This window comes from Leucoraja erinacea, chromosome 39 (assembly GCF_028641065.1).
Source record: "Leucoraja erinacea ecotype New England chromosome 39, Leri_hhj_1, whole genome shotgun sequence".
NCBI classification, from domain to species: domain Eukaryota; kingdom Metazoa; phylum Chordata; class Chondrichthyes; order Rajiformes; family Rajidae; genus Leucoraja; species Leucoraja erinaceus.
In genome coordinates, this window is record NC_073415.1 from 8,469,950 (window position 1) to 8,483,225 (window position 13,276).

The 13,276-nt window shown below is 46.0% G+C and overlaps 1 protein-coding gene across 1 annotated transcript in view; it reads right to left on the bottom strand.

The window, feature by feature from the left end:
* Positions 1 to 1,106: 1,106 nt before the first annotated feature.
* The window catches only part of ppan (peter pan homolog), a 33,752-nt gene continuing 21,582 nt past the window's right edge, over positions 1,107 to 13,276 (bottom strand). The window contains exon 13 of the mRNA XM_055664005.1: positions 1,107 to 3,400. Within this exon, the coding sequence (XP_055519980.1) occupies positions 2,409 to 3,400 (992 nt within the window). The 3' untranslated portion in view covers positions 1,107 to 2,408. The remainder of the gene's footprint in view (positions 3,401 to 13,276) is intronic.

Below are 13,276 nucleotides of genomic sequence, written 5' to 3' on the forward strand. Positions count from 1 at the left end.
AGAAGGTACAGGAGCCTGAAGACTGCAACGACCAGGTTCAGGAATAGCTACTTCCCCACAGCCATCAGGCTATTAAACTCGGCTCAGACAAAACTCTGAACATTAATAGCCCATTATCTGTTTATTTGCACTTTATCAGTTTATTTATTAATGCGTGTATATATTTATATAATGGTATATGGACACACTGATCTGTTCTGTATTTGTGCCTACTATGTTCTGGTGTGCTGAAGCAAAGCAAGAATTTCATTGTCCTATCGGGGACTAATGACTATAAACTCTCTTGAACTCTTGAATTATATGGGCGAAGATGCCTGGATGCCATAACAGAGGATGCGGTTGTGGTTTAGATGCTTCCTGTTCACCTGACCCATTCTGTCGGGGGTTAGAAGAGCTTTGAAATGGGTGGCACGGCAACGCAGCAGTAGAGGTTCTGACTTACAGTGCCAGGCACCCAGGTTCGATCCTGACTGCGAGTGCTGTCTGTATGGAATTTGTACATTCTCACCACTACCTGCATGGGTTTTCTCTGGGAGCTCCTGTTTCCTCCCATACTCCAAAGCCGTACAGGTTTGTACGTTACTTGGCTTCGATAAAATGGTAAATTATCCCATGTGTGTGTAGGATAGTGCAAATGTACGGGGATCGCTGGTCGGCGCGGACTCGATGGGCTGAAGGGCCTGTTTCCGTGCTGTGTTTATAAACTAAACTAAATGTTGGTACCAGTCCTGTCGGTTCATGCCAGCCAGAAATTTAACACTGAATGAACTCACTCACCATTAGCCTCCCAACCCCTCCCCAGATCCAACCAGTCTCAGTCAGTCCAGGAATCCCAGAGATCTGGCCAGTCTGGGCATTTCCATATCCAATCATTTGGCGATGTTCCCCTATCATCGGGTAATCCGTTATTCCCACCTATGTCATCCTTCCCAGTACATTTCCATGTTTGCAACAGTTATAGTCACATGTCTCCCCTATATGGCCTCTGCCAGCCTCGTGGCTCTGTCTTCTTTGTTCATAGTTGCTTCATTTTAACAAAGTGAAACCAAGGAAAAGTGGACTCAATTCTCAGAGACCACTCCTCAAAATAAGAGATACATATGATACAGTGGTCACACAATTTATATAAACATAATACACAGTTCCCATTATCAGGGAAGAATGTTATCTCTGAAACTATAAACCTAAACACAAACATTAGTTTCTAATCCTAATTCAAACACAACATACTTCGCACCCAGAGCACAGATGGTCTTATTACAACTCACATAGTTAGAATAAAATTAACTATCTTAAGTATTACTAACCCAATCACTGTTGCTTCAGAGCAAAATTACTTTCTCAGATATATATAAACATGAGAGGTCTGACATACTAACCTAACCCTAACTTATATTAAATGTCTTATCTCTTATCTCTAATTAAAACTAGCAAAAGACTGAACCACAACATCCATTATTATAGTCAGAGGCACCTTGCTCAGAAGTGCTTTGCTGTCTAAGAGTTTTAGAGCCATGTCGTTACAGCAATTCACAGGAATGTGACATAGAGAAAGAGCAAATGGACTGTGACTTTGAGAAAGACCTAGACTAAGCGACACCTTCACTGAACCCTTGTTCTCAGTCTACCAAGACCTGCTGGATCGCCTGGTTGCTAATCATTTTAACTCCGCTTTCCATTCCCATACTGATATTTCTATCCTGGGCTTGCTCTATTGCCAGAATGAGACCCCAGTTAAACTGGCCGAATAGCACCTCATATTCCACTTGGGTAGTTTACAACCTAACGGTATGATCATTGATTTCTCCAATTTTAGTTAACCAACTGACAAACAACCCCCATTTACCTGCTCTCTTTGCCCCACCTGGATGCTCACTCGTTCCTTCTTTACCCCTTTCCCTATTCCTCTGGCTTCATATTTTGCTAATTCCATCCTTATCAATCTGCAAAAGGGTCCAAACCCGAAATGTCACCTACCCCATCCTCCAGTGCTGCTGCCTGACCCGCTGAGTTACTCAAGCACTTTGTGTCTCCTTATCTCACACTTTTTATTTTCTCATCTCCAGTCTTTGTACAACCATCTTCCAACCTAACCCCCTCTCGCCTGTATCCATCTATTACTTGCTGGGCTTTGTCCCACCTCCACCTCACTTCCAGCTTTCTCCTTCTTACTGCAATTAGTCTGAAGAAGGGTCCAGACCTGAAAGTTGGCCTGCCCATGTCCCCCAGAGGAGCTGTCTGTCAATGTTCTCATAAGTGCTGCCTGCTAATGTTCTCCAGAGATGTTGCTTGTCCATGGCCTCCAGAGATTCCATCTGTACATGTTCTCCAGAGCTGCTGCCTGTCAATGTTCTCATAAGTGCTGCCTGCTAATGTTCTCCAGAGATTCTGCCTGCCCTGCTGAGTTACTACAGCACTGTGTCTTTATTTGTAACCTGCAGTCCCTTGTCTCTTCTTTGTGATTCCTGTGTGTTGACCTGCCGGCAGCAACAGCTCGCCCACATCTCCTTCAGGTTGTCCAGCTGGGTGGCGTAGAGCAGCGGGTGGATGCAGGCGTTGAGGGAGACCAGGCCCTTGCTCAGCTGGTAGGCCGTGTAGATGGTGCGGGACCTGTTGCCGTCATCCAGCCGGTGCAGCCGGCGGTAGAGGTTGACGTTGCGCAGCACGGTGTACGGGATGAAGGAGACGGCGTAGAGGACAACCACGGTGCAGACCAGCAGCCACACCCGCCGGCGCTCCGACTCTCCGGTGCTCTGGCTGCCCGCCACCACCCGCACGATGGACAAGTATGAGAGGAAAGTGACGATGAAAGGCAGGGCGCAGCCCACCGCTGCCAGGAACAGGCTGTAGGCCAGGTAAGACGGCAAGGCCTCGTCGCTGGCCGAGCCCAGGCACTCGGTGCGGTTGCCCTTGGGCCTGAGCTGGGAGAAGGCCAAGGCGGGAGAGGTGATGGAAGCGGCCAACAGCACGGCGGCCAGGCTCGCCATCTTGGCGTGCTTCAGCCTGAGGTGATTGTGGGCGAACATGGGGTGCACGATGGCCACGTAGCGGTTGAGGCTGATGCAGGCGATGAGCAGGGCGCTGCCGTACAGGTTGCAGGTGAAGAGGAAACGCTCCAACTTGCAGAGGGCCGCCCCAAACGCCCAGTCCTTGCCGGACGAGTAGTAGGCGACCATCAGCGGCAGGGTGATGACATAGAGCAGGTCGCAGATGGCCAGGCTGAAGGCGTAGATGATGCCCGAGTGCCAGGTCTTCCTCTGCCTCAGGAACAGGCAGATGGCCAGAGCGTTGCCCACAAATGCCACGACAAACACCACCCCAAACAGCGGCGGCAAGAACGTCCCCTGGATGTCTGCATGCGAAGCTCTGTTGCTGTTGCTGAAGCCGGAGCTGTTGCTGTCTCCACCCATCGGTTAGCTGCCTCTTTCCCTCACAAGTCTTGAGGTAGGCCCCTCTTCCACTGCTGTGGGGTTGGAGATATCAAGGCTTTACCGTTCTAGAGATAGCAAGGTCTGGAGATGTTGCGGCTTTGATCTTTTGGAGATATCGAGGCTTTAAATTTCTCGAGATAACAAGGCTTCAGAAGTCTCACAGAACTGGAGATGTCGAGTTAATGAAGATGTTGAGGGTTTATTCCACAGATATCAAGGTTTTACTCTTCTGGAGATATCAAGGCTTTAAGTAGCTGTAGATGCTGAGGCTTTACTCTTCTAGAGATGTTGCAGCTTTAATCTTCTGGAGATATCGAGGCTTTACACTCCTCTTGATGCTCATTGAGGGCTCCAAGAGTTCCTGGAAGACAAACTGGAAATGAGCAGGTTCGAGAGACCAACTACAAATTGCACCGAGTTTTGCTAATAACGCTTACACGATAAATAGGTTTAGTAGAAGTGCCCACACATGCTCAGCAAGTAGTGAGAGATGGCAATCACACCGTTGTCTGAACAAACAACCGCTTTTGCAAACAAACCAAATTGAGTTTACTCAGAAATGGACTTTGAAAATAAAACATTCTTTCTGCTCCCCGTGGCTTTGTGTAATTGTCGTTTCCATGCAAGCAGAAGGACTATTTGTTTCCCAATCACAACGATCCTGTCTACCTTTCCTGTAATTTATTGAGCGGAAAATATCTCCTTCAGATGTTGCCCCATCTGATATTATAGCCATGACCTTAAAGCTTCAGCAAGTAAGAATTTTGTTGGTGCGTGTGACAATCTGTCTCTCCACCACAATTCCATCTTGCTCGGCTGCACGTTTACACATTGAACACTTCCTCCTTTAAATCCACTCCCTCCAAATTATATGTCCAAGAGTCTCCTGTACATTGTGGAAAAGCCAAAACAGTTCTCCCAGTCTCTTCCGGATTGCCTTCCTCATCTCGCTGACAATGTCAGTGATACCTCCTATCTATCTCCACCATTACAGTTGCATTCATTAACCACTTGAATGAATTAATAATTTATTTCTATTACATGAAAAAGAATAAAACTTTACAATCTGTGTGAATATGAACCAACACTGTATACATTTCACACAAGGTTCACATAATCAATGACCGAAAAAGGAAGAGGCTGAAGCCACAAAGCTTATTTTTGCCTATCCTTCAGGGCCTGTCCCACTTAGGCAATTTTTTAGGCAACAACAGGTGACATTTTTCAACATGTTGAAAATTCTTCGGAGACAGTGGCGACAACTTGGGCTGTCGTAGGTTGTCACCCAGTGCTGACTTCGGTGAATTCCATTGTCCTAGTTGCTGGCAGTCGCCTAAAAAAATCCGCCCAAGTGGGACTGGCCCATTCCTCTCCACCTTTTACTTTCATCTACTCCTTCATTGAATCTTTGCTTTTTCCCCTTCAGGAGATGAATTAGTGAGCAATATCTTTGATAAACTCACAGACTCTTCGGATGCCTTGAGTACCTGCCTTGGGGAGACTCAGTGGCACAGAGTTGCTGGCTCACAGCACTAGAGACCTGGGTTTGATCCTGACTACAGGTGCCATCTGTATGGAGTTTGTACATTCTCCTTGTGTTTTAGTTTTAGAGATACAACACGGAAACAGGCTCTGTGGCCCACCCAGTCCGCGCCAACAGGGAATCCCCGTACACTAACACTATCCTACACACTAGGAACAATTTACAATTATACCAAGCCAATACCTTACAAACCTGTACGTCTGGAGTGTGAGAGAAAACTGGAGATCCTGGACAAAACCGTGTCGCCCCTGTGGGTTTTCTCTGGGTGCTCTTGTTTCCTCCCACAATCTAAAGACGTACAGGTTTGTAGGTTAATTGGCTTATATTAATTGTTCCTGTTGTGTTGTATAGAAAAGGCGTACACATGATCGCTAATCGGTGCAGACTGGATGAACCTGTTTCCACGCTGCATCTCTAAAACCAAAGATCCTATAGCGAGCAAGATGGTCCACTCAACGAAAAAGACATAGTACGGTCATGGGTAATTTAAGGCCCCATTTCCGTAACCGGCTTCCGTCTCCGCACCAAAGATCCCGTAGGATACTAGTGCGGAGACGGAAACTGGTTACGGAAACATCCTCGTAAAAATAAAAGTTATTTGGTAAAAATCTTCTCATTTTCAGAATTATAATTTATTAACACAAACTGTTCCCCCGCAATGTTGATTACACTGTGAGTCGGGTCGGGTTACTGAAATGGATGAAAAAAAGGTCCACGTTCCGCTCCGTTGCGTACAACATGTCAGCCCATTGCATTTAGCAGGAGTGGTCCATCTTGTTCCGCTATAGGATCTTTGTCTAAGGCTACAGGTTTCCCTACAGGTTCTGTCCTCCCAGTCCCACCTCTCCACAGAGACCCCTTTTATCCTCAACCATGGTGTGCCTTACTGAGAGCTGGGACATCTGTTAAAATGTCACCCCTCCGCACACCCCCTGCAAGGACAGTGTCCTTCCCCACTGCTCACCAAGACTCACATTCAACTTCCATCTTCCACTATTCCCACCACCTTCAATGGAATGCTTTCACCAGACACACAGAGTTGTGGAGCTGTACAGCACAGAAACAGGCCCTTTGGCCCAACCTGCCCAAAATGTCTATCCACGCTAATCCCATTCACCCACGGTGGGCTTATATCCCTCTATTCCTTACGTGTCCAAGTTTCTGTTGAAATGCATTTTAAACACTGTAATCCTATCCGCCTCCACATTCTCTGGCAGTTTGTTAATTAAAACCACTGCCCTGTGTGTGGGGAAAACCTGCCCCTCAGAGCTCCTTCAAATGTTTCCTTTCTCGTTTTAAACCTGTGCCCTCTAATTTAACCCCTCCCCGGGACCTAAGAAAAAGACTATCTACCAAGCTGTGCCCCCTCCTATTTTTATAAACTAAAATACAGGTTCACCTCAACAATGAAAACAAACCCAACCTATCCTCTTAACTAAATTGCTCTTTTCCATTTATTTCGAAAAAAAGTTTTGTTTGTTTTTTTATATACTCATAACCCTGCGGGTTATTTAATATGTGTGCATTGAACCTCCAAAAAGGTTTTATACTCGGCATTCCCTCAATTTTAAGTATAAAAGTCAATGGTGAGATCAGAAATAATACTATTATGATATGATGGTTTATTCGTATATGGGATCAATTTTGTGTCCAATAAGAAATAGTCAATTCGCGAATAAGTTTTGTGAACTGATGAATAAAATGAGTATTCCCTACCACTTGGATTTGCTATTCTCCAAACATCAGCTATGTTATTATTTTTTATATAAGTATTTAAAAATTCACAGGTCTTAGTTTTAACAAGACGCTTCCCTAGCTTTATTGATTTATCTAAGTATGGATCTATAACACAGTTGAAATCTCCCCCCATTATTATATTTTGAAGATTATGCTCTGCGATTCAATCAATTATTTTCCTAAAAAATTTTGGGTTATCAAAATTAGGCGCATAAATATTTATCATAGTTAATGGTGTATTGTAAATTTCTCCTGTGACTATAACATATCTTCCCTCTTTATCAGATATGGAATTCTTTAATTTAAAAGGTATGCCCTTCCGAATTATAATGGCCGAGCCTCTTGCTTTAGAGGTGAATGAGGAGTAATATTGCTCCTTTCCGGGCAACATGTTCCCTCCCTCTGCTTCCACCCATATCCCTCTCCCAGGCCTCATATTTCATTTCTCTCCCGGCCTTCACCCTTTCTCCACCCATCTGGCAATCAAACCACCAGCCTCCCACCCCCTGTATCCACCTATCGCTTGCTTGGATATCACCTCTTTTCCAATAGTCGTCGCCCCCCCCCCCTCTAGAATCAGCCTGAAGAAAGGTCTCAACCCAAATGCCACCTATCCATTCCCTCCACAGATACTGCCTGACCCGCTGAATAACTCCAGCGCTTTGTCTCTTACTCAAGATTCCAGCATCTGTAGTTCTCCACGTTTCCCTTCCCTCTGCTTCCAGCAGTTTGTAGGGATTGTTCTCGCTACAACTCCCTGAATCACACACCTATCTCTCCCTCTAACACACTGAAGAAGGGTTTCGGCCCGAAACGTTGCCTATTTCCTTCGCTCCATTTATGCTGCTGCACCCGCTGAGTTTCTCCAGCACTTTTGTCTACCTTCCATTTTCCAGCATTTGCAGTTCCTTCTTAAACACTCACGTATCTCTCCCTCTAACACCCATTCACCCACTCCAACCAATGTCCTTTCCAACAGCACATTTCCACCCAACCACAGGAGATAAAATGCCTGCCTTAAAAGCTCTCCTCTTCCCCACGGATCAGGGATCCAAACACTTAGTTTAGTTTAGAGATACAACGTGGAAACAGGTCCTTTGGGCTACCGAGTCCGCGCCGACCAGCAATATCAAGAAGAAGGGTCTCGTCACCTATTCCTTCGCTCCATAGATGCTGCCTCACCAGCTGAGTTTCTCCTGCATTTTTGTCTACCTTTGATTTTTCCAGCATCTGCTGTTCTTTCTTAAACAACTAGTTCTGCCCTACACATTTGGGACAATTTACAGAAGCCAAATAAAACCTGTAAACCGGCACATCTTTGGAATGTGGGAGGAATGAATGAATGAATAGATTATTAATATGACAAGTCACAGTGAAATTCATTGGAGCACCCGGAGAAAACCCACGCGGTCACAGGGAGGACATACAAACACCCTACAGACGGCACCGGTAGTCGGAATCGAACCCAGGTGCCTGGTGCTGTAAGGCAGCAACTCTGCCTCTAAACTCGTGGGTGAAGCAACAACTCACTTGTACTTGTACGATTCAGTCTACTGTGTTGGACGGCATCATCGATGTTGGAGATCGGGCAAGAGCCTCTGTTCACACTGCACTGGTGACTCAGTTACTATAATTCTCCACCCGCACGCTCTCTCTGATCTCTTACACGATGCCGACATATCCCGCTGTGAGTTTGAGGAAGAGAATCTCACCTTTAATGCACTACCTTGCAGCCTTCATAAACGCACACTGACCTCAACCGTTTCCGAGAATCAGCCACCGCCGCCCTCAAGTACCACGGCAGCGCCGTGCATGAATCTCTCTGCACATCTGGTGCTTCAGATTTCACTCTCCCCTCCCACTGCCACCTTCCCCACCCCCAGGCGTATTTTCCCCACCCACTCTCCTCACCGCTTGAGTCACACAGTCTTTTCCTGATGCTCTATCGCAGCTAGGCTTGCCAACTTTCCCACTCCCAAATAAGGGACAAAAAGGTCAAAGTAAGGGACAAATTCCAGACGGCAATTCGTAGACAGACTCTGCCATGATGAGTTGGCCCGGGTGCTGGACTGCACACAAAGGCCAGCTGGCAGGCCAGCTGAGGAGTTTTGGCCCGGGAACCGGGTTTCAGAAGAATGGTGTTTAAGAGGGAACTGCAGATGCTGGAGAATCGAAGGTTACACAAAAAAGCTGGAGAAACTCAGCGGGTGCAGCAGCATCTATGGAGCGAAGGAGAAGAAGGGTTTCGGCCCGAAACGTTGCCTATTTCCTTCGCTCCATAGATGCTGCTGCACCCGCTGAGTTTCTCCAGCTTTTTTGTGTAACCTTTCAGAAGAATGGTCCTGACACAAAACATCACTTATCCATGTCCTTCAGAGATACAGTTGACCTGCTGAATTAATCCAGCACTTTACAGTATTTTTTTGTAATGAACAATATGGGGAGGCACAGCCCGCCAGCACCAGGGTTCAATCCTGACTATGGATGGTGCCTGTACAGTATTTGTATGTTCTCCCTGTGACCACGTGGGTTTTCTCCAGGTGCTTCGGTTTCTTCATAACACTCGAACCTGAACATGGTTAGGTGACGTTTTGGGTCGAGACCCAGGGGGCGAGAAGATACTGTCTGGCTTGCTGGGTTTCTCCAGCACTTAGTGTCTTAACCTGTTTGATAATCTTGGCTGAAGTGTAAACATTGTTCGGGGCAGCAAGAAATCCCCTGGCTCCTCTTTAAATTACATTTTATGCATTCAGCACGGAGTGCAGGTTTGCTTTGACATATCATCTGGAAGGCAGCATCCAAGTTACAGCTATACTGCACTCAGTTCATTGGCATGGAACACCTGCTTCAATTTCAGGAGTGGAGCTGCTGACTTAATGCAACCAACATTGAAATAAGTTGTTCAGTCCAGATTTCTTTTGTTGAGGATTGTTGAAGTCCGAATAAATGGACTGCTTCTCCCTTACAGAGAAAAAGTATAAACGTTCAACTGATCCTGTAAAACCATCAATAAAAATCTTGCCATATAAAGGGAGATGGGAAGCACATAGTTTCATATTCTCTTCACTTTCTGGTTAGATACGTTTCTCCAACACCCTTAGTGGGTGTATTATGAAGTCTCCTATAGTAATCAAGTGCAAACACATGTAGAATAAGATAGACACAAAATGCTGGAGTAACTCAGCGGGACAGGGTGCATCTCTGGACAGTAGGAATGGGTGATGTTTCAGGTCGAAGGGTCTCGACCCGAAACGTCACCCATTCCTTCTCTCCAAATATACTGCCTGTCTTGCTGAGTTACTCCAGCATATTGTGTCTATCGCCCATTCCTTCTCTCCCTGTCCCACTGAGTTACTCCAGCATGTTGTGCCCATTTTTGGTTTAAACCAGCATCTGCAGTTCCTTACTACAGATATAGAATAATCTCCTTCACTCATCTGCCTCTTTGCAGCAAAGCTCTTGTTACGAACCGGGACCGCTGTTGCGTTCAAGTAACTCTTCTATTCCTTCCTGCAAACGTTGTACTTTGTGGTAAAAATGCAACCAAGTTGACACAGGACTTGGGTCTGTGTTGAAACAAGGGGAGAAGCTGTCAGCATTTGCTGGCGAGATTTCAATAATGTTTCCTAAACAAGAAACAGAAAACTATTCGGATTTTAAATATTTATTGCATTCTCCAGGAAGCTTGTTTATATTAGATAAGAATTATGGCAGGAAGCTCCTACCAGCCTTCGAGTTGTGCCAATGATCAGAGCTGCCACTACAGCTAAACCCTGATTACTCACGCTTCCCCAAAGCCCAGAGCCAGCAACCAGATTGTTAAGGGCTTGGACACGCTAGAGGCAGGAAACATGTTCCCGATGTTGGGGGAGTCCAGAACCAGGCGCCACACCGTTTAAGGATAAGGAGGAAGCCATTTAGAACGGAGATGAGGAAACATTTTTTCTCACAGAGAGTGGTGAGTCTGTGGAATTCTCTGCCTCAGAGGGCGGTGGAGGCAGGTTCTCTGCTTGCTTTCAAGAGAGAGCTAGATAGGGCTCTTAAAAATAGCAGAGTCAACCCATCCATTTCAACCTAGATCATAATCAATGAACGTAGCCCTCTGATCCTCTGAATCATTCCTCATCATCACTGTTCCAAATGCTTGAACATTCACTTGTGAGTCTTGGCCCTTTCATTTGATTGTAATTAACTCTTTAGTTTAATTTAGAGATACTACTTGGAAACAGGCTCTTTGGGCCCAGTGAACGGCTGTTGCCAATGAAGTTGGAGAGATTTTGAAGAAGATCTGTGGTGAGGAGAGATGAACGTGGGAACCTGAACCAGGCAGTTTGGACTTATTTTCGCCTTCCATCACAGCGAGGAATGTGGAGGAGTCACTGTGATGGATGCTTATGTTAAAATGTGTTTTCTGTGTTCTGTTGCTTTTTATTTGTATGACTGACTTGACAAATGAAATTCCTCTTATGTTGCAAAACATACTTGGCTAATAAAGTATTATTGTATTGCATTGCATTGTAAGGAAAGGCAACTGAGGAAGGGTCCCGTCCCAAAACGTCACCTATTCATGTTCTCCTGGTGCTGCCTGACCCGCTGAGCTACTCCAGCACTTGGCCTCCATAAGATATAAAGAGTTAATGGTGTAGGTGAGGGGGATATTTAGGAAGGCTGAGCAACGACAGGTGATAGTCAGAGTGTTGTGGGATGAGGCAGAGGTCCAAGCACAGCCAGGTTCAAGAAAAATAGTACGATAAAAGCAAAAAACAAAGCAGACGCACACAATCATTGCAACTACAATTTCTTTGCCGAGCTGAGCCTCTATATTGTAGCTGCTTGGAGCTATGTTGCAGCGGCCTCTCGACCCGACCGCGGGCCCAGTGGAACGACAACGGCGGCTGAGACAGCGGCAGCGGCCTCGGCGCAGAGGGAGAATAAGAAGGGATGAGACAAAGACTTAAGACTTTTGCCTTCCACCACAGTGAGGAGGTGCCTGGTGAACTCACTGTGGCGGATGTCAATTTGTGTTTATTGTGTGTTTTGTCATTTTTACCATATGTAGGACTGCAAGGCAACTAAATTTCGTTCAAGGTCTGAATGACAATAAAGGCTAGTTGCTACTTGCTACTTGTTACTTGTTACTTGTTCTCAGCCGTGACCATGGGCGACGTTTCGGGTCGATACCCTTGTGAAGAGGTTTGAAACCAGCACCTGCAGTTCCTTCTTGCACATGAGTAACAGGAAACCGTCTTAAAATAAAGGCTTGAACGTTTCCAGTAAATAACACCTTTGCAGACAGATGTGTTTCTTCCGTATTTCTTCAAACCCCACCTTTCACCCACCGTGTACACACACATGTAGTTATTCACGTGCATGTCTCCGGCAAGGCACACACTTATTGTCCATCATCCATAATTGGCTTTGTGGAGGTGGGAAAAGATTGTCACATTAGACAATAGACAATAGGTGCAGGAGGAGGCCATTCGGCCCTTCGAGCCAGCATCGCCATTCAATGTGATCATGGCTGATCATCCCCAATCAGTACCCCGTTCCTGCCTTCTCCCCACATCCCCTGACTCCGCTATTTTTAAGAGCCTCTCTCTTGAAAGCATCCAGAGAACCGGCCTCCACCGCCCTCTGAGGCAGAGAATTCCACAGACTCACCGCTCTCTGTGAGAAAAAGTGTTTCGTCGTCTCCGTTCTAAATGGCTTACTCCTTATTCTTAAACTGTGGCCTGGTTCTGGACTCCCCCAACATCGGATGGGGAGGTACGGGAGTTAACCAAGAGAGATGAAGGGTGAGCTATTTTCAAGTCAGAATGCTGCACAAATTGACATAGAGCCCACTGCTCTTGCTCTGCTGGTAAAGATCACGGGCTTGAAAGGTGATGTTGAAGTAATTAGGGATGGCACATTGGTGCTGCCTTACAGCGCAGTAGACCCGGGTTTGATCCTGATCTCGGGTGCTGTCTGTACGGAGTTTGTACGTTCTCCCTATGACCACACGGGATTTCTCCGGGTTCTCCGTTTTTCTCTCACATTCCAAAGATGTGAAGGTTTGTAGGATAATTGACTTCTGCAAATTGTTCCTAGAGTGTGGGATAGAACCAGTGTAGAGGAGACCGATGATCGGCCTGTTTCATTGCTGTATCTCTAAACTAAAACAATTGCCATAAGCCAGGGCACTGCTCGATTCACCTCTACCCCATTGAGGACGTTGTCTAACATTGACGTGCTCAATGCTGAGAACTATTTGAAAACACATACCTCCACAGATTCAGGAACAGTTTCTTCCCAGATGTTATCAGGTTCTTTGCAACAGCTGGAATGTGGTCCTGACCTCCCATCTGTCTCGTTGGAGATCTATGAGCTTTCATCACTTGGACTTTATCGGACTTCAACGCTATATCTTTGCACTAAATGCTGCACCCTTACCCTTTATGTTTACGGTGTGGAAGGCTTGATTGCCTTCATGTATAGCCTTTTTCTTCACTGGATAGCACACAAACAAAAGCTTGTACTGTATCTTGGTACAAGTGACAATAATAAACAAACAAATAAAGCACTC